The 27936-nt window shown below is 44.1% G+C and overlaps 1 protein-coding gene and 1 long non-coding RNA gene across 2 annotated transcripts in view; one reads left to right on the top strand and one right to left on the bottom strand.

Annotated features, from left to right (window-relative positions):
* The first annotated feature begins 119 nt into the window (after nucleotides 1-119).
* Nucleotides 120-7998, top strand: LOC123482540. Its single transcript, XR_006657787.1, has 4 exons — nucleotides 120-188; nucleotides 4371-4463; nucleotides 7269-7344; nucleotides 7875-7998. It is a non-coding gene; the product is annotated as an uncharacterized LOC123482540 (long non-coding RNA).
* A 14713-nt stretch (nucleotides 7999-22711) lies between these two features.
* LOC121551678 (ras-related protein Rab-40C) overlaps nucleotides 22712-27936 on the bottom strand; it is a 39337-nt gene continuing 34112 nt past the window's right edge. The window contains exons 5-6 of the mRNA XM_045211066.1: nucleotides 26865-27087; nucleotides 22712-24364 (exon numbers count right to left, since the gene is read on the bottom strand). Coding sequence (XP_045067001.1) covers nucleotides 24090-24364; nucleotides 26865-27087 — 498 coding nt within the window. The 3' untranslated portion in view covers nucleotides 22712-24089. The remainder of the gene's footprint in view (nucleotides 24365-26864; nucleotides 27088-27936) is intronic.

Raw genomic sequence — 27936 nt, 5'->3', positions numbered from 1 at the left:
CACACACGTGTCTACGTCACGGTACTCAGGTAACACACACACACACACACAGCTACACACCCCCGACCCCCAGTAGTAGGTAACATGTTATTGTCCTCTAATGTGACTGTAGGAATGCGATGCTGAAGGTGTCTATCCTAGCGGTGTTGTGTTACCACTGGTTAGCACTGGTCCCCAGCAACGTCTCGGTAAGAACTAGTACACACATATTGTCTGAGTCTCAAATGGCGCCCTATTCCCTTTGTAGTGCACTACTTCTGACAAGGGCCTATAGGGTAGTAGTGGTCAAAAGTAGTGCACTATGTAGGGAATAGGGTGCGACCCAGTGACTTGAGGAAACCTCTTTCTATTCTGCACTAAGTGTATTTTTGTGGTGTGTGTGTGTGTGTGTGTGTGTGTGTGTGCGTGTGTGCGTGTGTGTGTGTGCGTTCTACAGTGCTGGGAGTCGTATGTTGGTCAGGATGTGTACCGGCTGGTGATAGTGGACTTCATCTTCTGTCTGCTGGGATCCTTCTGTGGAGAATACCTCTACAAGTACAGCTGTCCTTACTATACTATACTATACTATACTATACTATACTATACTATACTATACTATAATATAATATACTATACTATGGAGAATACCTCTACAACTACAGCTGTCCTTATTATACTATGCTATACTATACTATACAGTGGAGAATACCTCTACAACTACAGCTGTCCTTACTATACTATACTATACTATACTATACAGTGGAGAATACCTCTACAACTACAGCTGTCCTTATTATACTATGCTATACAGTGGAGAATACCTCTACAACTACAGCTGTCCTTACTATACTATAATATACTATACTGTGGAGAATACCTCTACAAGTACAGCTGTCTTTACTATACTATACTATACTATACTGTGGAGAATACCTCTACAAGTACAGCTGTCCTTACTATACTATGCTATACAGTGGAGAATACCTCTACAACTACAGCTGTCCTTACTATACTATAATATACTATACTGTGGAGAATACCTCTACAAGTACAGCTGTCCTTATTATACTATACTATACTGTGGAGAATACCTCTACAAGTACAGCTGTCCTTACTATACTATACTATACTATACTATACTATACTGTGGTTAATACCTCTACAAGTACAGCTGTCCTTACTATACTATAATATACTATACAGTGGAGAATACATCTACAACTACAGCTGTCCTTACTATACTATACTATACTATACAGTGGAGAATACCTCTACAAGTACAGCTGTCCTTATTATACTATACTATACTATACTGTGGAGAATACCTCTACAAGTACATCTGTCCTTACTATACTATAATATACTATACTGTGGTTAATACCTCTACAAGTACAGCTGTCCTTACTATACTATAATATACTATACAGTGGAGAATACCTATACAACTACAGCTGTCCTTACTATACTATACTATACTATACAGTGGAGAATACCTCTACAAGTACAGCTGTCCTTACTATACTATACTATACTATACAGTGGAGAATACCTCTACAAGTACAGCTGTCCTTACTATACTATACTATACTATACTATACTATACTATACTATACTGTGGAGAATACCTCTACAAGTACAGCTGTCCTTACTATACTATACAGTGGAGAATACCTATACAACTACAGCTGTCCTTACTATACTATACTATACTATACTGTGGTTAATACCTCTACAAGTACAGCTGTCCTTACTATACTATAATATACTATACAGTGGAGAATACATCTACAACTACAGCTGTCCTTACTATACTATACTATACTATACAGTGGAGAATACCTCTACAAGTACAGCTGTCCTTATTATACTATACTATACTATACTGTGGAGAATACCTCTACAAGTACATCTGTCCTTACTATACTATAATATACTATACTGTGGTTAATACCTCTACAAGTACAGCTGTCCTTACTATACTATAATATACTATACAGTGGAGAATACCTATACAACTACAGCTGTCCTTACTATACTATACTATACTATACAGTGGAGAATACCTCTACAAGTACAGCTGTCCTTACTATACTATACTATACTATACAGTGGAGAATACCTCTACAAGTACAGCTGTCCTTACTATACTATACTATACTATACTGTGGAGAATACCTCTACAAGTACAGCTGTCCTTACTATACTATACAGTGGAGAATACCTCTACAACTACAGCTGTCCTTACTATACTATAATATACTATACAGTGGAGAATACCTCTACAAATACAGCTGTCCTTACTATACTATAATATACTATACAGTGGAGAATACCTCTACAAGTACAGCTGTCCTTACTATACTATAATATACTATACTGTGGAGAATTCCTCTACAAGTACAGCTGTCCTTATTATACTATACTATACAGTGGAGAATACCTCTACAAGTACAGCTGTCCTTACTATACTATACAGTGGAGAATACCTCTACAAGTACAGCTGTCCTTACTATACTATACTATACTATACTGTAGTGAATACCTCTACAAGTACAGCTGTCCTTACTATACTATACTATACTGTGGAGAATACCTCTACAAGTACAGCTGTCCTTACTATACTATACTATACAGTGGAGAATACCTCTACAAGTACAGCTGTCCTTACTATACTATAATATACTATACAGTGGAGAATACCTCTACAAGTACAGCTGTCCTTACTATACTATACTATACTATACTGTAGTGAATACCTCTACAAGTACAGCTGTCCTTACTATACTATACTATACTATACTGTAGTGAATACCTCTACAAGTACAGCTGTCCTTACTATACTATACTATACTGTGGAGAATACCTCTACAAGTACAGCTGTCCTTACTATACTATAATATACTATACAGTGGAGAATACCTCTACAAGTACAGCTGTCCTTACTATACTATAATATACTATACTGTGGAGAATTCCTCTACAAGTACAGCTGTCCTTATTATACTATACTATACAGTGGAGAATACCTCTACAAGTACAGCTGTCCTTACTATACTATACTATACAGTGGAGAATACCTCTACAAGTACATCTGTCCTTACTATACTATACTATACTATACTATACTATACTATACAGTGGAGAATACCTCTACAAGTACAGCTGTCCTTACTATACTATATTATACTATACTACTATACTATGGAGAATACCTCTACAAGTACAGCTGTCCTTACTTTACTATACTATACTATACTATACTAATATACCTCTGCAAGTACAGATGTCCTTACTATACTATAATATACTATATTACTATACTGTGGTTAATACCTCTGCAAGTACAGATGTCCTTACTATACTATACTATACTAATATACCTCTGCAAGTACAGATGTCCTTACTATACTATAATATACTATATTACTATACTGTGGAGAATACCTCTACAAGTACAGCTGTCCTTACTATACTATACTATACTATACTCATGTTGGAGTTGGGATGATCAACACTGACCATACCGACCACTAATCACAGCATTTGGCTGATATCGTTCATTACGATAACTAGCCTATACTAGAGAAATGTGAAGTTTGAAATATGGATGATTGTTAATGGGACAATTGATGTCTACAACCGATCAAACTAGTAGTAGTGGTTTAAAGGGTAATTAAAAAAGAACTGTGGTGGACATTAATGCTATAAACTAGTCTAGTACTATAGACACTGAGTGTACAAAACATTAAGAACACCTTCCTAATATTGAGTTGCACCTCCTTTTGCCCTCAGAACAGCCTCAATTCGTCGGGGCATGGACTCTACAAGGTGTCGAAAGCGTTCCACAGGGATGCTGGCCCATGTTGACTCCAATGCTTCCCACAGTTGTGTCAAGTTGCCTGGATGTCCTTTGGATGGTGGACCATTCTTGAGACACACGGGAAACTGTTGAGCATGAAAAACCCAGCAGTGTTGCAGTTCTTGACACAAACCGGTGCGCCTGCCACCTACTACCATACCCCGTTCAAAGGCACTTCAATATTTTGTCTTGCCCATTCACCCTCTGAATGGCACACATACACAATCCGTGTCTCAATTGTCTCAAGGGTTAAAAATCCTTCTTTAACCTGTCCCTTCCCCTTCATCTACACTGATTGAAGTGGATTTAACAAGTGACATCAATAAGGGATCATAGCTTTCACCTGGATTCACCTGGTCCGTCTATGTCATGGAAAGAGCAGGTGTTCTTCATGTTTTGTACACACTCTACAAGTATGTCCATCTATCTGTGTTTTTTCCACATGTTTAGCATATTTACAAAAATACACTTGTATAGATTGTTTTATATTTAACTCCAACATGGACTCAAGCACACCTGTTGTTGTCTTTAGTGTGATTTCCACCAGGTGTGTTGGTGTGAAGCCGGCAGAGTTTGACGTGGCCAGGAACGTTCTAGATCTGATCAACGCTCAGACCCTGGCCTGGTACAGTAACCTATATCTCTACCCTCGCTGCCTCTCTAGTAACCTATATCTCTACCCTCGCTGCCTCTCTAGTAACCTATATCTCTACCCTCGCTGCCTCTCTAGTAATCTATATCTCTACCCTCGCTGCCTCTCTAGTAATCTATATCTCTACCCTCTCTGCCTCTCTAGTAACCTATATCTATACCCTCTCTGCCTCTCTAGTAACCTATATCTATACCCTCTCTGCCTCTCTAGTAATCTATATCTCTACCCTCGCTGCCTCTCTAGTAATCTATATCTCTACCCTCGCTGCCTCTCTAGTAATCTATATCTCTACCCTCTCTGCCTCTCTAGTAACCTATATCTCTACCCTCGCTGCCTCTCTAGTAACCTATATCTCTACCCTCGCTGCCTCTCTAGTAATCTATATCTCTACCCTCGCTGCCTCTCTACTTCTCTAGTAACCTATATATATACCCTCTCTGCCTCTCTAGTAATCTATATCTATACCCTCTCTGCCTCTCTAGTAATCTATATCTCTACCCTCTCTGCCTCTCTAGTAATCTATATCTATACCCTCTCTGCCTCTCTAGTAACCTATATCTATACCCTCGCTGCCTCTCTAGTAATCTATATCTATACCCTCTCTGCCTCTCTAGTAACCTATATCTATACCCTCTCTGCCTCTCTAGTAACCTATATCTATACCCTCTCTGCTTCTCTAGTAATCTATATCTATACCCTCTCTGCCTCTCTAGTAATCTATATCTCTACCCTCTCTGCCTCTCTAGTAATCTATATATATACCCTCTCTGCCTCTCTAGTAACCTATATCTATACCCTCTCTGCTTCTCTAGTAATCTATATCTATACCCTCTCTGCCTCTCTAGTAATCTATATCTCTACCCTCTCTGCCTCTCTAGTAATCTATATCTCTACCCTCTCTGCCTCTCTAGTAATCTATATCTATACCCTCTCTGCCTCTCTAGTAACCTATATCTATACCCTCGCTGCCTCTCTAGTAATCTATATCTCTACCCTCTCTGCCTCTCTAGTAATCTATATCTCTACCCTCGCTGCCTCTCTAGTAATCTATATCTCTACCCTCGCTGCCTCTCTAGTAATCTATATCTCTACCCTCTCTGCCTCTCTACTTCTCTAGTAACCTATATCTATACCCTCTCTGCCTCTCTAGTAACCTATATCTATACCCTCTCTGCCTCTCTAGTAACCTATATCTATACCCTCTCTGCCTCTCTAGTAACCTATATCTATACCCTCTCTGCCTCTATAGTAACCTATATCTATACCCTCTCTGCCTCTCTAGTAACCTATATCTATACCCTCTCTGCCTCTCTAGTCACCTATATCTATACCCTCTCTGCCTCTCTAGTAACCTATATCTATACCCTCTCAGCCTCTCTAGTAACCTATATCTATACCCTCTCTGCCTCTCTAGTAATCTATATCTCTACCCTCGCTGCCTCTCTAGTAACCTATATCTATACCCTCTCTGCCTCTCTAGTAACCTATATCTATACCCTCTCTGCCTCTCTAGTAACCTATATCTATACCCTCTCAGCCTCTCTAGTAACCTATATCTATACCCTCTCTGCCTCTCTAGTAATCTATATCTCTACCCTCGCTGCCTCTCTAGTAATCTATATCTCTACCCTCGCTGCCTCTCTAGTAATCTATATCTCTACCCTCTCTGCCTCTCTAGTAACCTATATCTATACCCTCTCTGCCTCTCTAGTAACCTATATCTATACCCTCTCAGCCTCTCTAGTAACCTATATCTATACCCTCTCTGCCTCTCTAGTAACCTATATCTATACCCTCTCTGCCTCTCTAGTAACCTATATCTATACCCTCTCTGCCTCTCTAGTAACCTATATCTATACCCTCTCAGCCTCTCTAGTCACCTATATCTATACCCTCTCAGCCTCTCTAGTAACCTATATCTATACCCTCTCTGCCTCTCTAGTAACCTATATCTATACCCTCTCTGTCAGTTCCTGTCTAGTTTATTGTATCTATACCAGACTCTTCTCTAGTCTAGACCTAAAGCTTATGATACACTGGCCATTTGTTTTGACAATATTGCCATATTGCCGAGCAATGTTGCTGGCAACAGAGTGGGGTATGAGACACTGGAGCAATGATGAGCAACATGGACATAATTAAACAATAGTTTAATTTCTCAATTTATTAACTTATCTCCTATTGCTTGTTAATTCATCAGCTAACAAACAAGCAGTAAATAAATTACTTTTTACTTCATAATTCTAAGCTAGGAAGTGTACATGGTGTTCATCTAGCTAGCCAGCTAGTTCCACATACAAAAAACTAAATGTAAAATCTACATGGCTAGCTAACTAGCGAAATAGCCTGTTTGTCCCATTGACTTAACATGGGTTTCGATTAGCACGCTAATCGATTAGCATGCCCACCACCGTGGATATTTTCGGCAGTACTGAACACAGTATGTATGTATTAACGTATCATGATAAAATATTATAGTGAGGCAACATATGAGATGTGAATGGCGAACATTTCACAGCAAAATGGATGTACATGTTCTCTCTACAGCATTTTCTCTCTCTCAATTCAATTCAGTTAAATTCAAAGAGCTTTATTGGCATGGGAAACATATGTTAACATTGCCAAAGCAAGTGAAGTAGATAATAAACAAAAGTGAGCTAAACAATGAAAATGAACAGTAAACATTACACTCACAAGTTTCAAAGGAATAGACACATTTCAAATGTCATATTATGTCTATATACAGTGTTGTGATGATGTCTCTCTCTCTCTCTCTAGGATAGGGGTGTACTTCTCTCCTCTCCTCCCTGTCATTCAGCTCATCAAACTCTTCCTAATCTTCCAGCTAAAGAAGGTAGGTATGTTTCATCCATAGAGCCCTGGTGGAAAGTAGTGCACTACATAATGGATACGAGGGTGCCTTTTGAGACGCAGTCTCAAGACTCACGTGCAAGACGTTTAGTAAGTATGAGTTTGTCTCTCTTACTCTCTCTCCCTCCCTCTTTCCCCCTTCTCTCTCTCTCCCTCTCTCCCCCTTCTCTCTCTCTCCCTCTCTCCCCCTTCTCTCTCTCTCCCTCTCTCCCCCTTCTCCCTCCCTCTCTCCCCCCTTCTCTCTCTCTCCCTCCCTCCCTCCCTCTCTCCCTCCCTCTCTCCCCCTTCTCTCTCCCTCCCTCTCTCCCCCTTCTCTCTCCCTCCCTCCCTCTCTCTTTCCCCCCTTCTCTCTCCCTCCCTCTCTCCCCCCTTCTCCCTCCCTCCCTCTCCCACCCTCTCTCTTCTCTCTCCCACCCTCCCTCTCTCCCACCCTCCTTCTCTCCCCCTTCTCTCTCCCTCCCTCCCTCCCTCCCTCCCTCTCTCCCCCCTTCTCTCTCCCTCCCTCTCTCCTAGACCAGTATAAGAAGCTGCCATCCTCCCAGCTCCTGGAGGAGGGTGGGTCAGATGCAGACGCTCTTCATCTCCCTCCTCTTCCTCCCGTTTTACCTTGGGACTCTGGCCCTGCTGGCATACACACTCTGGGGGTCACACACACACACACACACACACACACACACACACACACACACACACACACACACACACACACACACACATACACACACACACACACACACACACACAATCAATACAATGTATTTTATACACACACCTCTCCTTTCTCCTCTTCTCTTGTCTAGTTTCCACTGCTCCTCTCTCCTTTCCTCTCCTCCTCTCTCCCCTCCTCTCTTCTTCTCCTCTCCTCTTCCTCTCTCTCTCCCCTCCTCTTCCTCTCAATCAAATTCAATTAAATGTATTTATAAATACCTTTTTTACATCAGCAGTTGTCACTAAGTGCTTATACAGAAACCCAGCCTAAAACCCCAAGCAACAAGCAATGCAGAAGCACGGTGGCTAGGAAAAAACTCCATAGAAAGGCAGAAACCTAGGAAGATTATTTTGTGCCCAATAGAAATTAATGGTAAATAATGTATTGTGTCATTTTGGAGTCACTTTTTTTGTAAATAAGAATAGAATATGTTTCTAAACTCTTCTACATTAATGTGGATGCCACCATGATTACGGATAGTCCTGAAGGAATCGTGAATAATGTAGAGTGAGAAAGTTACAGACGCACAAATATCATACCCCCCAGGACACGTTAACCACTCACCATTACAAAAACAGGGGAGATTAGCATTTTTTTGGAGGGGTATGATATTTGTGCATCTGTAACTTTCTCACAGTGACAGTAGACCAGTGGATAGACACACACACTAACCCTACCTGTCCCGTCTCTGTCCCCAGTCTCCCTCCCTCTAGTGTGTGTGGTCCGTTCCAGGGCCAAGGCTGGGGCATACAGGCTGTAGACCAGTGGATAGCCTCCCCTCAGGCCTCTCAACCCCACTCTGCCTGGCTGGCATGGATCATCAACATTATACTACACAGTCAAGTCTTCTACTGCATCCTAACACTCATAGTACTGTGAGTAGCTGGATACACACACACATACAGTGAGGGGAAAAAAGTATTTGATCCCCTGCTGATTTGGTACGTTTGCCCACTGACAAAGACATGATCAGTCTATCATTTTAATGGTAGGTTTATTTGAACAGTGAGAGACAGAATAACAACAACAAAAATCCAGAAAAACGCATGTCAAAAATGTTATAAATTGATTTGCATTTTAATGAGGGAAATAAGTATTTGACCCCTCTGCAAAACATGACTTAGTACTTGGTGGCAAAACCCTTGTCGGCAATCACAGAGATCAGACGTTTCTTGTAGTTGGCCACCAGGTATGCACATATCTCAGGAGGGATTTTGTTCCACTCCTCTTTGCAGATCTTCTCCAAGTCATTAAGGTTTCGAGGCTGACGTTTGGCAACTCGAACCTTCAGCTCCCTCCACAGATTTTCTATGGGATTAAGGTCTGGAGACTGGCTAGGCCACTCCAGGACCTTAATGTCCTTCTTCTTGAGCCACTCCTTTGTTGCCTTGGCCGTGTGTTTTGGGTCATTGTCATGCTAGAATACCCATCCACGACCCATTTTCAATGCCCTGGCTGAGGGAAGGAGGTTCTCACCCAAGATTTGACAGTACATGGCCCCGTCCATCGTCCCTTTGATGCGGTGAAGTTGTCCTGTCCCCTTAGGAGAAAAACACCCCCAAAGCATAATGTTTCCACCTCCATGTTTGACGGTGGGGATGGTGTTCTTGGGGTCATTGGTAGCATTCCTCCTCCTCCAAACACGACGAGTTAAGTTGATGCCAAAGAGCTCGATTTTGGTCTCATCTGACCACAACACTTTCACCCAGTTCTCCTCTGAATCCTTCAGATGGCCCTGTATACGTGCTTTCTTGAGCAGGGGGACCTTGCGGGCGCTGCAGGATTTCAGTCCTTCACGGCGTAGTGTGTTACCAATTGTTTTCTTGGTGACTATGGTCCCAGCTGCCTTGAGATCATTGACAAGATCCTCCCGTGTAGTTCTGGGCTGATTCCTCACCGTTCTCATGATCATTGCAACTCCACAAGGTGAGATCTTGCATGGAGCCCCAGGCCGAGGGAGATTGACAGTTCTTTTGTGTTTCTTCCATTTGCGAATAATCGCACCAACTGTTGTCACCTTCTCACCAAGCTGCTTGGCGATGGTCTTGTAGCCCATTCCAGCCTTGTGTAGGTCTAAAATCTTGTCCCTGACATCCTTGGAGAGCTCTTTGGTCTTGGCCATGGTGGAGAGTTTGGAATCTGATTGATTGATTGCTTCTGTGGACAGGTATCTTTTATACAGGTAACAATCTGAGATTAGGAGCACTCCCTTTAAGAGTGTGCTCCTAATCTCAGCTCGTTACCTGTATAAAAGACACCTGGGAGCCAGAAATCTTTCTGATTGAGAGGGGGTCAAATACTTATTTCCCTCATTAAAATGCAAATCAATTTATAACATTTTTGACATGCGTTTTTCAGGATTTTTTTTTTGTTATTCTGTCTCTCACTGTTCAAATAAACCTACCATTAAAATTATAGACTGATCATGTCTTTGTCAGTGGGCAAACGTACAAAATCAGCAGGGGATCAAATACTTTTTTCCCTCACTGTAAACACACACACACACACACACACCTCTCCCATGTCTGGTCCTGTTACAGTATGCTACTGGGTGTGTAACAGTCTTATCCCTCCCCCATAAAATTGCTCCTAACAGTTTGGTTGCTATAGCTACCCTAGCTCTCTGATAACTACTCTATTGAGGGATAATGTACTGACTATGACAGTTTGGTTGCTATAGCTACCCTAGCTCTCTGATAACTACTCTATTGAGGGATAATGTACTGACTATGACAGTTTGGTTGCTATAGCTACCCTAGCTCTCTGATAACTACTCTATTGAGGGATAATGTACTGACTATGACAGTTTGGTTGCTATAGCTACCCTAGCTATCTGATAACTACTCTATTGAGGGATAATGTACTGACTATGACAGTTTGGTTGCTATAGCTACCCTAGCTCTCTGATAACTACTATATTGAGGGATAATGTACTGACTATGACAGTTTGGTTGCTATAGCTACCCTAGCTCTCTGATAACTACTCTATTGAGGGATAATGTACTGACTATGACAGTTTGGTTGCTATAGCTACCCTAGCTATCTGATAACTACTCTATTGAGGGATAATGTACTGACTATGACAGTTTGGTTGCTATAGCTACCCTAGCTCTCTGATAACCACTCTATTGAGGGATAATGTACTGACTATGACAGTTTGGTTGCTATAGCTACCCTAGCTCTCTGATAACTACTCTATTGAGGGATAATGTACTGACTATGACAGTTTGGTTGCTATAGCTACCCTAGCTCTCTGATAACCACTCTATTGAGGGATAATGTACTGACTATGACAGTTTGGTTGCTATAGCTACCCTAGCTCTCTGATAACCACTCTATTGAGGGATAATGTACTGACTATGACAGTTTGGTTGCTATAGCTACACTAGCTCTCTGATAACTACTCTATTGAGGGATAATGTACTGACTATGACAGTTTGGTTGCTATAGCTACCCTAGCTCTCTGATAACCACTCTATTGAGGGATAATGTACTGACTATGACAGTTTGGTTGCTATAGCTACCCTAGCTCTCTGATAACTACTATATTGAGGGATAATGTACAGACTATGACAGTTTGGTTGCTATAGCTACCCTAGCTCTCTGATAACTACTCTATTGAGGGATAATGTACTGACTATGACAGTTTGGTTGCTATAGCTACCCTAGCTCTCTGATAACTACTCTATTGAGGGATAATGTACTGACTATGACAGTTTGGTTGCTATAGCTACCCTAGCTATCTGATAACTACTCTATTGAGGGATAATGTGAAATCAAATAATATTTTATTTGTCACATGCACCGAATACAACAGGTGTAGACGTTACCGTGAAATGCTTACTTACAAGCCCTTAACCAACAATGCAGTTCAAGAAATAGTTAAGAAAATATTTACTAAATAAACTAAAGTAAAAAATAATAAAAAGTAACACAATAAAATTAGATAACAATAACGAGGCTATATACCGGGGTACCGGTACCGACTCAATGTGTACAGGTTAGTCGAGGTAATTTGTACATGTAGGTAGGTAAAGTGACTATGCATAGATAATAAACAGCGAGTAGCAGCAGTGTAAAAACAAAGGGGGGAGGGGGGGGTCAATGTAAATAGTCTGGGTGGCCATTTGATTAATTGTTCAGCAGTCTTATAGCTTGGGGTAGAAGCTGTTAAGGAGCCTTTTGGACCTAGACTTGGCGCTCCGGTACCGCTTGCTGTGCGGTAGCAGAGAGAACAGTCTATGACTTGTGTGACTGGAGCCTTTGACAATTTTTTGGGCCTTCCTCTGACACCGCCTAGTATATAGGTCCTGGGTGGCAGGAAGCTTGGCCCCAGTGATGTATTGGGCCGTACGCACTACCTCTGTAGCGCCTTACGGTCGGATGCCGAGCAGTTGCCATACCAGGCGGTGATGCAACCGGTCAGGATGCTCTCGATGGTGCAGCTGTATAACTTTTTGAGGATCTGAGGACACATTCCAAATCTTTTCAGTCTCCTGTGGGGGAATAGGCGTTGTCGTGCCCTCTTCACAACTGTCTTGGTGTGTTTGGACCATGATAGTTTGTTGGTGATGTGGACACCAAGGAACTTGAAACTCTCGACCCGCTCCACTACAGCCCCGTCGATGTTAATGGGGGCCTGTTTGGCTCTCCTTTTCCTGTGGTCCACGATCATCTCCTTTGTCTTGCTCACATTGAGGGAGAGGTTGTTGTCCTGGCACCACACTGCCAGGTATCTGACCTCCTCCCTATAGGCTGTCTCATCATTGTCGGTGATCAGGCCTACCACTGTTGTGTCGTCAGCAAACTTATGGTGTTTGATGGTGTTGTAGTCATGCTTGGCCACGCAGTCGTAGGTGAACAGGGAGTACAGGAGGGGACTAAGCACACACCCCTGAGGGGCCCCCGTGTTGAGGATCAGCGTGGCAGATGTGTTGTTGCCTACCCATACCACCTGGGGGCGGCCTGTCAGGAAGTCCAGGATCCAGTTGCAGAGGGAGGTGTTTAGTCCCAGGGTCCTTAGCTTAGTGATGAGCTTTGTGGGCACTATGGTGTTGAACGCTGAGCTGTAGTCAATGAACAGCATTCTCACATAGGTGTTCCTTTTGTCCAGGTGGGAAAGGGCAGTGTGGAGTGCGATTGAGATTGGGTCATCTGTGGATCTGTTGGGGCGGTATGCGAATCGGAGTGGGTCTAGGGTTTCCGGGATGATGGTGTTGATGTGAGCCATGACCAGCTTTTCAAAGCACTTCATGGCTACCGACATGAGTGCTACGGGTCGGTAGTCATTTAGGCAGGTTACCTTAGTGTTCTTGGGCACAGGGACTATGGTGGTCTGCTTGAAACATGTTGGTATTACAGACTCGGTCAGGGAGAGGTTGAAAATGTCAGTGAAGACACTTGCCAGTCCGCGCATGCTCTAAGTACACACCCTGGTAATCCGTCTGGCCCCGCAGCCTTGTGAATGTTGACCTGTTTAAAGGTCTTGCTCACATCGGCTACGGAGAGCGTGATCACACAGTCGTCTGGGACAGCTGGTGCTCTCGTGCCTGCTTCAGTGTTGCTTGCCTCGAAGCCAGCATAAAAGGAATTTAGTTCGTCTGGTAGGCTTGCGTCACTGGGCAGCTCGTGGCTGGGTTTCCCTTTGTAGTCCGTAATAGTTTGCAAGCCCTGCCACATCCGACGAGCGTCAGAGCCAGTGTAGTAGGATTCAATCTTAGTCCTGTATTGACGCTTTGCCTGTTTGATGGTTTGTCTGTTGTCAAGGTGCTATAGCTACCCTAGCTCATAGCTATGTGATGGATTCTCTGACTGTAGCTCTGAATAAGAGCGTCTGCTAAATGACTAAAATGTAAAAATGTGTCTGTACTTCCTGTAGGGTGGTGATGTACTTCCTGTGGCAGGTGACTCAGGGTCGTAAACGTCTCATCATGTCTCTACGGCAACAGATTGTCAACGTGAGGCTCTCCTACACATACGTGCACGCTGACACGTACACACACACACTGAAGCACATACACACACCTATACAAACACACACACCTATACACACACACCTCTCTTCCTGTCCCTCTCTTCTCTCCCTCTCCCTTTCTCCCCTCCCTCTCCCCTCCCTCTCTCCCTGTCCCTCTCTTTCTCTCTTTCTCTCCCTCTCTTCCCTCCCTCTCCCTTTCTCCCCTCCCTCTCTTCCTCTCTTCCTGTTCCTCTCTTCCTGTCCCTTTCTTCCTCTCTTCCTCTCTTCATGTCCCTCTCTTTCTTTCTTCCCTCCCTCTCTTCCCTCCCTCCCTCTCTTTCTGTCCCTCTCTTCATGTCCCTCTCTCCCTTTCTCCCCTCCCTCTCCCTTTCTTCCCTCCCTCTCTTCCCTCCCTCTCTTCCCTCCCTCCCTCTCTTTCTGTCCCTCTCTTCATGTCCCTCTCTCCCTTTCTCCCCTCCCTCTCCCTTTCTTCCCTCCCTCTCTTCCCTCCCTCTCTTCCCTCCCTCCCTCCCTCCCTCCCCTCCCTCTCTCCCTCTCTTTCTGTCCCTTTCTTCCTCTCTTCCCTCGTTTACTCCTCTTCTCATTTGTCTAATCCATCCTTCATTTCTCTCCTCCTGTCTCTCTCTCTGCGGTGTTAGGAGGGGAAGGATAAAGTATTTCTCCTCAGGAGGTTACAGTGTCTACAGAGACAGAAGGGAACAGGCAGACCTAGACCACAGGTTAGTACTATCACCCTGGTCTAAAGTAGTGCACTATAAAGGGAATAGGCAGCCTTGTTGTAGAAGTAGATGACATGACAGATAGACAGACAGACAGGCAGACAGATAGTACAGACAGACAGACAGATAGACAGATAGATAGACAGACAGGACAGACAGACAGATAGGACAGACCAACAGACAGCTAGAGGACAGAGGTAGATGTGAAGACCGTCTGTGTCCCCTATAGGTGCACTTTGAGGAGGAGAGAGAGAGGGAGGAGGAGACAGACATGGCCCAGAGAGAGGAGAGACCCACCAGGCCAGAGTCAGGGCAGCTTAGAGAAGAAGCGCACCCCCCTCCCTCCTTCCGACGCCCACCCCCCCCATGAAGGCCCCCTCCTTGTTCGCCCGGCCTCCCTGGGACAGCTCCCCCAAGCTGGGTAGAGGCCAGCCCCCCAGCCCCCGAGGTGGAGCCAGCCCCAGAGGCAGCCCTGGTCGCGGCCGGACCCCAGCCAGCAGGCAGGAGTGCTGGGTAGAGGAGGAGCGACCAGCCCCTCCAGATCCACTGTGGCCGGTCAGGGGTAGAGGATGGCTTCAGGGAAGGCCCCACCGGGGGCCCAGGTTGGAGCTGCTGCCTGCCCGCGAAGTGCCCGTCCTGCCTGGGTCGGTGCCTGAGAGCGCCCCACCTCCTCCGTGGAGACCTGGGTCCAGCAGAGCAGGGGTGAACAAGGGACAACATCAGTCCTACCTAGACTCAGAGAGAGGATAGGAGCCCACATCAACCGTAGGGCTCAGACATGGTCTGCTTCCAAAATGGCACCCTATTCCATAGAGCTCTGGTCTAAAGTAGTACACTATGTAGGGAATAGGGTGCCATTTGGGACGCAGACCGTACTAAACTATAGTGTGTTGTACCAGACAAAGATTTGTGTTAGTTAGTCAGTTGAGATAAAGGGAGTTGATCATATAAAACAGTTGTTATTATTTTAAGAACAGCAGCCCTACCTAGACTAGGAGAGGAGGGGAGAGGAGCCCAGGGCCTGTAGGAGTGATGATCTAGGATCAGGCCCCCCCCCCGTCTGTTCATTATAATCTAAAAGGGAAAACTGATCTAGGATCAGGCCCCCCCCCCCGTCTGTTCATTATAATCTAAAAGGGAAAACTGATCTAGGATCAGGCCCCCCCCGTCTGTTCATTATAATCTAAAAGGGGAAAACTGATCTAGGATCAGGGCCCCCCCGTCTGTTCATTATAATCTAAAAGGGAAAACTGATCTAGGATCAGGCCCCCCCTCTGTTCATTATAATCTAAAAGGGAAAACTGATCTAGGATCAACACTCCTACTCTGAGACACTTTATGAATACAGGCCCAGATCAACTGCAGCGCTCAGATTGAAAGGTCATGTTATATTGTGTATAGTATTTTTGATGAAAACAAAGGTTTACGTGTTAGTTAGCTAGTTAGTTAGTTAGTTAGTTGTGATAGTGTTAGCTAGTTAGTTAGTTGTGATAAAGTGTTAGTTAATTAGTTGTGATAAAGTGTTAGCTAGTTAGTTGTGATTAAAGTGTTAGCTAGTTAATTAGTTATGATAGTGTTAGCTAGTTAGTTAGTTGTGATAGTGTTAGCTAGTTAATTTTGATAAAGGTAGTTGATAATACAAAACCGTTTTTATTGTGGGGGAAAAGAGAAGATTAATGTTACTTTGTTGAGTTATGTTGATATGTTGGCAGGATGTTGATGCTTTTAGATATTCTAACATTTTATAAGTCTTGTACTGTAGAAGTTGATGTTGAATTAAATTATTTCTCATCTGTAAATAACATTTTGGAGTCAGTCATGTCTCGCAAAATCACATAATGATTAATTAGTAGCCTATTTGACATAACAGAACCGAATATAATAGCTTAGCATAGTAGACTTGTAACGTTACTGTTACACCAAAAACACCTCGTTTATAATGACATTTTAGGATGGTGAAACTGAAGTCACTTTTTTTTCTCATGCGCCAAAACTCAACAGAGCGCGTCACTCGGCAGGATATACATTATGTTTTGATTGGAAATACAAGAAAGGCTAATAGTTTGTTAAAATAATAATATGCCATTTAGCAGACGCTTTTATCCAAAGCGACTTACAGTCATGCGTGCATACATTTTTTTGTGTATGGGTGGTCCCGGGGATCGAACCCACTACCTTGGCGTTACAAGCGCCGTGCTCTACCAGCTGAGCTACAGAGGACCACAAACAGTAATTGAAGAAGATGGAAATGCACAGGCTATTCCCATGTGTGATGTCAGTGATCTTTTCATCAAAACATACTTTGTCCCCGGGGCTTTCTGGTGACCGTTCTGCTGGGGATGAAATGCTCCATGGCACCACAGGCTATTCCCATGAAACTGATTGAGATCAATCAAATGAAAAAGTGAAGACTGATAATTCGCTATTGACAGTGTTGATGGCGTATTTTGAAATTAGGTATGCCCAGTGGTGTAAAGTACTTAAGTAAAACTACTTGAAAGTACTACTTATGTAGTTTTTTGGGGGAATCTGTACTTTACTTTACTGTTTATATTTTGACTCCTTTAACTTTTACTCCACAACATTCCTAAAGAAAATAATGTACTTTTTACTCCATACATTTTCCCCGACTCCCTAAAGTACTCGTTACATTTTGAATGTTTAACAGAACAGGACAATGGTCCAATTCACACACTTATCAAGAGAACATCCCTGGTCATCCCTACTGCCTCTGATCTGGCGGACTCACTAAGATCAGATGCTTCATTTGTAAATTACGTCTGAGTGTTGGAGTGTGCCCTTGGCTATCCGTCAATAAAAAAACACACATTGTGGCGTTTGGATTGCCTAATAGAAGTGATTTGAAATTATTTATACTTAAGTATATTTAAAACTGAATACTTTTAGACTTTTACTCAAGTAGTATTTTATAGGGTGACTTTCACTTTTACTTGTCATTTTCTATTAATGTATCTTTACTTTTACTCAAGGTTGACAATTGGGTACTTTTTCCACCACTTGGTATGCCTAACTTGGGGTTTGAGGGTATTAAAAATAATATTCAAATGTTGTTGTCTCTCAGATATAAGACAGACACTTATAAAACATTTCCTTTTGATTACATTTTTTACTATCTGTTGTTCCATGTATGAATCTGTTATTTAATGCGTTTCTATGGGCTAATTAATAGCAGTAAGGCCAAATTCAACGTTTCATCAAATAATGTATTTTTTTTATTCCTACAGGGGTTCTAAAATTCTAAATCAAATAGCCAAATGATCCTTGGTACGACCATCTTAAAACAATTCCATATGTTAGTTTGGTAGAAAACCCCAGCCCCGGGACCTTAGATTAGGGGGATGGATACAATACGCATTTCTTTAGTAGATAGACAGGTTCTGCTGATAATACTGCCCATCGTCATGGAGACAGGACATGTATGCATAGCCCATGTATCTGCTGCTGTCTGGCAGAGGGGCGCTGTTTCGCTCGGACGCTTGCTCCCTAGTGAGATAGTTTCTGCCACTTGTGAATTGAAGGAAAGTTAGCGAGTGCACTGTTCGGATGCTGGAATTATTTTGGATGAACGTGCGAAGGTAACCTACTTTTTAATAGTGATTTGTTTGACAATCAGATTAAAACGTCATAATTGGTTGTGTTCATGGCACATTAAAAGGTAATACATCTTTACTATAAATTCATTTTTTATTTTATTTTTATGGAGGACGGGTCTCATACTAGCATCTGCCTGGGGTCTCCAAATCACTTAGTCCGCCCCTGCCCACAATATTACACTTTATGTATTTATACACTGCTACTAGGCAGGAAGGCTGGACAAATAGTTTCTGGACATTTTCATGAATATAATGTATGTATCAAGTAAATAAATAGTTTAAGTAGTTATCGTGGTCCTCTGTAGCTCAACTGGTAGAGCACGGCGCTTGTAACGCCAAGGTAGTGGGTTCGATCCCCGGGACCACCCATACACAAAAAAAAAATGTATGCATGACTGTAAGTCGCTTTGGATAAAAGCGTCTGCTAAATGGCATATTATATTATTATTATTTTTTAAAGTAGGTAGATACTTTTTCCTCAGTTTTGCAATGAGTGCCAATAGGTAACCAAGGGTTACAGCAGGTCCATGTCCCCCAAACAGTGGGTGGAGTCTCCAAGGAGTCACCTACTAGATTTTAACCACACCTCTTTCAAGTTCCACTTGCAGGCTCTGCACCAGCCCTAGCCTGGGGACGAGGTTAGTGTGTGTGTGTGTGTATCTTGGCCAGTAGATGGCAGTGTATCTTTGCGATGCTATGATACTCATGTCTATAGAGCTAGTCTTATCCAGAGCGACTTACAATTAGTGAGTGCATACATATTTTTTTTTATTTTTCATACCCCCCGTGGGAATCGAACCCACAACCCTGGCGTTGCAAAAGCCATGCTCTACCAACTGAGCTACATCCCTGCCGGCCATTCCCTCCCCTACCCTGGACAACGCTGGGCGCCGCCCCATGGGTCTCCCGGTCGCGGCCGGCCACGACAGAGCCTGGATTCGAACCAGGATCTCTAGTGGCACTGCCTTAGACCACTGCGCCACATGCACCTCTAACCCCTCTAGAAAGGATAACTAACTCCTGTAACACACAATATTACCTCTGGTTAGTGTGTCAAGGTTTTGGTTAGACCTTTTAGATTTTTTAAACCGGTTTGACAGTTCCAAAGCAGTTACAAAAGCAATGATACGCTATATATGGCAGTTACAAATCAAATCAAATGTTATGTCACATGCGCCGAACACAACCGGTGTAGACCTTACAGTGAAATGCTTACTTACAAGCCCTTAACCAACAATGCAGTTAAGAAAAATAAGTGTTAAGTATTTACTAAAATAAACAGAACAAAAATTTAAAAATATATATAATTATTAAATAATTAAAGAGCAACAACAAAATAACAGTAGCGAGGCTATATACAGGGAGTATCAGTACAGAGTCAATGTGCAGGGGCACAGGTTAGTCGAGGTATACCACAGGTTATTTGATCGAATCCTGGCCTTAATCCAGGCTGTTTACACAGGCAGCCCAATTCAGACGTTTTTGTCACTAATTGGTCTTTTGACCAATGAGATCAGATGTTTTGCCAATAATTGGTCTTTTGACCAATGAGATCAGATGTTTTGCCAATAATTGGCCAAAAGATTAGAATTGGGCTGCCTGTGTAAACGCAGCCTTTGTGTGTCAAGGTTAATATCTTAATATGTCAAATGTAAACTATCCCTTTAAAATGGAACCGTCAGATCACAGAAGACACCATACAACGACTCGATAACGTTAAGAACAGTTTTTATTGTGAAAAAAAGTCTGCTTTTCATCCCCTAGCCTAAAACTGTACAATCAATAATTTAAAAACATGTTTCGGCTTGTTTCTTTTTCCAAGAACACACTCTTGCGCTCGCTCGATCACACACTCCTTGTTTAAATTACCCAGCAGCAGCTACAACCAAAGGAAAAAAGGATGCATCCCAAATGGCACCCTATTCCCTATGTAGTGCACTACTTTTGACCAGGGCCCATTGGGAATGCACTAGATAGGGAATAGGGTGCCATTTGGGACGCACCCATAGTGTTTACATTTTGTGTTGACCATCATTACTATTCCCTTATCCACACGGTGTACGTCCAAAATGGCACCCTATTCCCTTATCAAGTGCAATACTCTGTTCAAAAGTAGTGCACTATATAAGGAATAGGGTGCCATTTGGGACGCATCAATAACATCCCCACCCTCAGGCAACATCAGGGACGCCCCCAACGGGGCCCTTCTCCTGACATGGTCGTTGAGGTCATGAAACTAAAATCTCCCATCATTCTTTGCAAACAATCTTTTTAAACTGTCCATCGTAATAATAATAATAACCACAACAATAATCCCATCTGGAGAAAGAATTTGACAGGAAGAAAAACAATGTATCTCAGATGACACCCTATTCCCTCATATAGGGCACTTCTTTTAAAAGTACTGCCCTATTTTGGAAAATAGGGTGTCATTTGAGCCCTTCCCAATGTCAGACTGTTATAAAGGTCAACATCAACGAAGGTGTCGTATTAAAACACATTACAATGACAAAAGTTTAAAAATGGAGGAAGGACCAAAAAAAAGGTTTTGTTGAAAGCTCGTCTTCCCTACATGCTGAAGGGAGTGGTCCATATTATGATGTTCTACACAAGAACCAATCACCTCCTCCCTCCTTTACAGTCTAAAACTAAAAACAGATCACTATTAGGACAGCATGACAACCTTTCCTATTACCAGACCTAGAGGTTTTCCCTGACCTCACCATGTGGCCTAACCAGGAAAACCTCTGGGCCTTTCCTATTACCAGACCTAGAGGTTTTCCCTGACCTCATGACCTCACCATGTGGCCTAACCAGGAAAACCTCAGAGAGAGAGAGGCCTCAAAACAGAGAGGGAGGGAGGCCTCGAGACACACAAGAAGCTTCTTTATAAAAAGCAGACAGAGTTAAAGTCCTATTTTCGTCATTCATACAATATTGGATTTTGAGGCGATGCATTGTTGCATACAAACCAAATAAAACAAAAAAGCCTTTTCTCAATTAGATTTGCTCAACTCCTGCGTCCTCTCTCGCCTCATTTTCAAAAAGGTCAAAGGTAATGGAGGAGAGGCGGCGAGGAGGGAACGTGGACGAAAATGCTACTTGTACGAAATGAGACTCCCCTCCACTCACACGTCACCAGGCAAATTGTTTACTGGGTGGAATCCCAAAATAAATGTGTAAAGTGATTTTAAAAAACTTTTCAAAACTCTTCCGCGAAGGACTCAGGTAGGACACACATGACTATCCTTGATGAAAGGTGACTATTGAGGAGGGGAGGACACTCTTCCATTTACCTACTAACAAATTGACCCTCCTCGACCACTTATTGGTTTCTGGGTGACGGAGGAGAGCGGACAGACTTTTCCCAAATGAGAAAAGGCCATACATACATACACCCACCCACCCATCCATCCATCCATCCACCCATCCATCCATCCATCCATCCATCCATCCATCCATCCATCCATCCATCCATCCATCCACCCACCCACCCATCCATCCATCCATCCATCCACCCATCCATCCATCCATCCACCCATTCATCCATCCGTCCATCCACCCATCCACTCATCCACCCATCCACCCATCCATCCATCCACCCATCCATCCATCCATCCAGAGGAGTCTGTCCTTATAGCGGTTTATACTGCAGCCTCTCTTAGACCAGAGGGAAAAGTTAGTTCAGTAAAACACGGAACAATGAGGGAGAAAAATTGCTTTGAGGGTCAGGAGACTTCCCTGAATAGGAGAAACTCCAGGGCTCCATGCTCACATCGCTGACTGTCTGTGTAGGAAAACAATATGGCCGCCATCCAGTGAGAAGAGAACACCACTCAGCCTGACAACCAGGCTTCATTGGGTGAGTCTGGGCCTGCGTCCCAAATGGCACCCTATACCCTACATAGTGCACTACTTTAGACCAGATCCTGTGTAGGGAATAGGGTGCCATTTCAGATGCAGCCTGGGAGTTGGAGGCTGTGGGGAAGATAGGGGAGTTCCTTCACCGGCTGCACTGGAAACTGGTGCAGAGTGGAGAGGAGGAGAGGGAGAGAGAGAGGGAGAGGAGAGAGGAAGGAGAGAGAGAGGAAGGAGAGAGATAGAGAGGAGAGAGGAATGAGAGAGAGACAGAGATGAAAAGGAAGGAGAGAAGAGAGAGACGGAGAGGAGAGAGAACAGGCAGAGTGAGGGAGATGGAGGGAGAGAGGGAGGAGGAGAGAGAGAGAAAGAGGAGAGAGGAAGGAGAGAGAAAGAGGAGAGAGGAAGGAGAGAGAAAGAGGAGAGAGAGAGAGAAAGAGAGAGGAGAGAGAGAGAGAAAGAGAGAGAGAGAGGAGAGAGGAAGGAGAGAGAGAGAGAGATGGAGAGAGGGAGATGGAGAGAGAGAGAGAGAGAGATGGAGAGAACAGGCAGAGTGAGGGAGATGTAAAAAGCTCCAGAGATCCATGAAGAGAACATCTATTATTTAACAGATATGAATCATGGGACGGCAGGAGGCAATACTCAGATCAACAGGGACGGGAGGGGAGAGGAGAGGAGAGGAGAGGAGCGGAAGGGAGGGGAAACACACTAGAACTCAGTAGGGTATGAGATCAGATGTTTTGCCAATAATTGGGGCAAATATTAGAATTGGGCTGCCTGTGTAAACGCAGCCTTTGTGTGTCAAGGTTTTGGACTTTAATTGTTGCCCATGGCTAGTTTAACAAAACCAAAATGTGGATTGCAGTCACTCGAGGGGGAGGGGGCACGTCATTGGTCAGAGGTAGGGGGTCAGCCAAGCCCCTCCTATGGACGAGGGTTGACCATAGAGGTCTGGTCTCCTCCTCATACAGAGAGTAGGTTTCACCTCCTCTCCTTCTCCCCCTCAGGGTGTAGGGTAGGGGGTAAGGGTCTGTTTCAGGGTGTCTCCCCTCCTCAGGGTGTAGGGTAGGGGGTAAGGGTCTGTTTCAGGGTGTCTCCCCTCCTCAGGGTGTAGAGTAGGGGGTAAGGGTCTGTTTCAGGGTTTCTCCCCTCCTCAGGGTGTAGGGTAGGGGGTAAGGGTCTGTTTCAGGGTGTCTCCCCTCCCCAGGGTGTAGGGTAGGGGGTAAGGGTCTGTTTCAGGGTGTCTCCCCTCCCCAGGGTGTAGGGTAGGGGGTAAGGGTCTGTTTCAGGGTGTCTCCCCTCCCCAGGGTGTAGGGTAGGGGGTAAGGGTCTGTTTCAGGGTGTCTCCCCTCCTCAGGGTGTAGAGTAGGGGGTAAGGGTCTGTTTCAGGGTGTCTCCCCTCCCCAGGGTGTAGGGTAGGGGGTAAGGGTCTGTTTCAGGGTGTCTCCCCTCCCCAGGGTGTAGGGTAGGGGTAAGGGTCTGTTTCAGGGTGTCTCCCCTCCTCAGGGTGTAGGGTAGGGGGTAAGGGGTCTGTTTCAGGGTGTCTCCCCTCCTCAGGGTGTAGGGTAGGGGGTAAGGGTCTGTTTCAGGGTGTCTCCCCTCCTCAGGGTGTAGAGTAGGGGGTAAGGGTCTGTTTCAGGGTGTCTCCCCTCCCCAGGGTGTAGGGTAGGGGGTAAGGGTCTGTTTCAGGGTGTCTCCCCTCCTCAGGGTGTAGAGTAGGTCTCAGTCTTGGTTCTCCCACAGGCCCTACGCAACCTCTCCTCTTCTTCTCTGTCCCCTCAGTGGAAGGGAGGAGGTCTGTTTCAGTGTGTTTAGGGTCTCAGTCTCCCCCTCCCCCCCAGACAGGGTCTATTACTAGGAGATTTTACAGTTGTTGCGTGTGCAGTTCTGTGGGGGGCTCTGGGGGGGTTTGATGGATTTAGAGCGCTTCAGACTGTTCCCTTTAGACCCGCCCGCCACGTTGGCCAGCGAATAGGAGCGTCCGTGCATCATCACTGCATTCATCCCATTGGCCATAGAGAAGGACTTGAGGTGGGACTTTATCGCCACGGGCAACGGCAGCTTGTCAATCAGGTGGACGGGCGTGCAGGAGACAATCGCTCTGCAGCACAGGTCCTGAAGACTGAAGACTGGAGAGAGCGAGAGAAAGGGGAGGGAGGAGAGGAGAGAGCGGGGAGGGAGGGAGGAGAGGGGAGAGAGAGAGGAGAGGGAGGGAGGAGAGGGGAGAGAGAGAGGAGAGGGGAGAGAGAGAGAGAGAGTTCATACACAGGAGATGCTAACCTTAATACAACCTTGTTCAGTCATGTTAAAGCATTAGCTAGCTAGTAACCTGGTAACCACATATATAATAATCCGTGTGGTAACTTTACCAGTGGTATGCAAACATTTGGTGGCTCAGAAAGAAACAACGGGATAGCTTCTTTAGGAATGTGCTTCTAAAGTAGTCCTCTGTAACTCAGTAGAGCATGGTCCTCTGTAACTCAGTAGAGCATGGTCCTCTGTAACTCAGTAGAGCATGGTCCTCTGTAACTCAGTAGAGCATGGTCCTCTTTAACTCAGTAGAGCATGGTCCTCTGTAACTCAGTAGAGCATGGTCCTCTTTAGTTCAGTTAGTACAGCATGGTCCTCTGTAGTTCAGTTAGTACAGCATGGTCCTCTGTAGTTCAGTTAGTACAGCATGGTCCTCTGTAGTTCAGTTAGTAGAGCATGGTCCTCTAACTCAGTAGAGCATGGTCCTCTGTAGTTCAGTTAGTAGAGCATGGTCCTCTAACTCAGTAGAGCATGGTCCTCTGTAGTTCAGTTAGTAGAGCATGGTCCTCTGTAGTTCAGTTAGTAGAGCATGGTCCTCTGTAACTCAGTAGAGCATGGTCCTCTTTAACTCAGTAGAGCATGGTCCTCTGTAACTCAGTAGAGCATGGTCCTCTTTAGTTCAGTTAGTACAGCATGGTCCTCTGTAGTTCAGTTAGTACAGCATGGTCCTCTGTAGTTCAGTTAGTACAGCATGGTCCTCTGTAGTTCAGTTAGTAGAGCATGGTCCTCTAACTCAGTAGAGCATGGTCCTCTGTAGTTCAGTTAGTAGAGCATGGTCCTCTGTAGTTCAGTTAGTAGAGCATGGTCCTCTGTAGTTCAGTTAGTAGAGCATGGTCCTCTAACTCAGTAGAGCATGGTCCTCTGTAGTTCAGTTAGTAGAGCATGGTCCTCTGTAGTTCAGTTAGACTCCAGCGGGTATATCTCACTGGTCATCCCCAAAGCCAACACCTCCTTTGGCCGCAATTCCTTCCAGTTCTCTGCTGCCAATGACTGGAACAAACTGCAAAAATCTCTGAAGCTGGAGACTCTTATCTCCCTCACTAACTTTAAGCATCAGTTGTCAGAGCACCTTACCGATCACTGCACCTGTACACAGCCCATCTGAAATTAGCCCGCCCAACTACCTCATCCCTATATTGTTATTTATTTTGCTCATTTGCACCCCAGTATCTCTATTTGCACATCATCTCTTGCACATCTATCATTCCAGTGTTAATACTAATTGTAATTATTTTGCACTATAGCCTATTTTATTGCCTTACCTCCATAACTTGCTAAATTTGCACACACTGTATATTATATAGGGCGGCAGGTAGCTTAGTGGGTAAGAGCGTTGTGCCAGTAACCGAAAGGTCGCTGGTTCTAATCCCCGAGCCGACTAGGTGAAAAATCTGTCGATGTGCCCTTAAGCAAGGCACTTAACCCTAATTGCTCCTGTAAGTCGCTCTGGATAAGAGCGTCTGCTAAATGACTAAAATGTAAAATGTAAAATGTAAATATGTATTGCTGTTGTATTTTTGACTTTGTTTTGTTTTACCCCATATGTAACTCTGTGTTGTTGTTTTTAATCGCACTGCTTTGCTTTATCTTGGCCAGGTCGCAGTTGTAAATGAGAACTTGTTCTCAACTGGTTTACCTGGTTAAATAAAGGTGAAATAAAAATAAAATAAAAATAGTAGAGCATGGTCCTCTGTAACTCAGTAGAGCATGGTCCTCTGTAGTTCAGTTGGTACAGCATGGTCCTCTGTAGTTCAGTTGGTAGAGCATGGTCCTCTGTAGTTCAGTTGGTAGAGCATGGTCCTCTGTAGTTCAGTTAGTACAGCATGGTCCTCTTTAGTTCAGTTAGTACAGCATGGTCCTCTGTAGTTCAGTTAGTAGAGCATGGTCCTCTGTAGTTCAGTTAGTAGAGCATGGTCCTCTGTAGTTCAGTAGAGCATGGTCCTCTGTAGTTCAGTTGGTAGAGCATGGTCCTCTGTAGTTCAGTTGGTAAAGCATGGTCCTCTGTAGTTCAGTTGGTAGAGCATGGCGCTTGCATGACCAGGATAGTGGGTTCAATTCTCGGGACCACCCATATGTAAAAATGTATGCACGCATGTCTAAGTCGCTTTGGATAAAAGCTTCTGCTAAATGGTATATATTAATATATTAATAGTAGGACAGCTAGGATGCATATAGGCTGTATGTAGGCTGTATCTCAATCTTATTTTTATCTTCTGGTGCTCCTAAACCCTGTATTTTCTAATTGTCTACATTTTTGTAATTAGGAGCACATGTACTCCTTGTAAAAAAAATCTCAGTGTAGAGCCCCCCCCCCCCTACCTCTGTTGGGCTTCCAGAACTTCTCCATGCCGTGCCTCATCAGTACGATGCGAGACAGCTCTGTGAACGACTCGATGACGTTGAAGTTGCAGAGCGGGCTGACCTCGAAGAAGGTCATGCCATTCTTCTCAGCGTACGCCCGGGCCTGCTCCGTAGGAACCTGGCGCTTGAACGCCAAGTGGAGCCGGTTACCTACCAGGATACGAGGTACACCCGGGGCATGCTGATGGGAGGGAGAGGGAGGTGGGGGGAGGCATTTAAGTGATTTACAGGAAGCAGAAAATAGTAGTAAGTAAAATAAAGCAAGGGAACTGTTACAACCGTCCCTTTCAGATAATATAGAGATCAGGGACCGGTTTCCCAAAAGCATCTTAAGGCTAAGTTCATCGTTAGAACCTTTCATAGGAGCATCGTTCAATCTCTGAGCAGTTCCCCAAAACCATCATTTCTAAAGTTGGTCTTGAAAAAATATTGTTATTTAACGACTGCCTCAGACCACTCTTAGAGCAGCTAAGTACGTTGTTAGATGCGTTTTTCCTCCCCTACCGCGTCGCTTTATACACAGAAGATCTCCGCTAAACACAAAATCAAGATGTTTATCTGTCTTTCTGTGACCGCTGATAACTTCAGAACGAATGTGACTACAAATACAAAGCAGCCCATTTCTTTGCATAACAAGTGAAGGATCTAATGACGCTCCAAATGAAAACTCAGATGACTGTATTAAAAGATACAGTATAGACTACATATTGGAATGATATTGAAATATATTTCATGTTCATTCAATTGAGTTTTATTTAGCTATTTGTACGCTACTGTCTGTAATTTTTTACCTCAATATACAGTACGCTTAGTGGTCAAAACATTAAGAACACCTTCCTAATATTGAGTTGAACCCCCTTTTGCACTCAAAACAGCCTCAATTCCTCTGGGCATGGACTTTGAGGTGTTGAAAGCGTTCCACAGGGATGCTGGCCCATGTTCACTCCCATGTTGACAGTTGTGTCAAGTTGGCTGGATGTCCTTTGGGTGGTGGACCATTCTTGATTCAAACGGGAAACTGTTGAGCGTG

The sequence above is a fragment of the Coregonus clupeaformis genome, chromosome 35, assembly GCF_020615455.1.
Source record: "Coregonus clupeaformis isolate EN_2021a chromosome 35, ASM2061545v1, whole genome shotgun sequence".
Lineage (NCBI taxonomy): Eukaryota > Metazoa > Chordata > Actinopteri > Salmoniformes > Salmonidae > Coregonus > Coregonus clupeaformis.
This window is presented reverse-complemented; position numbering and strand designations above follow the sequence as displayed.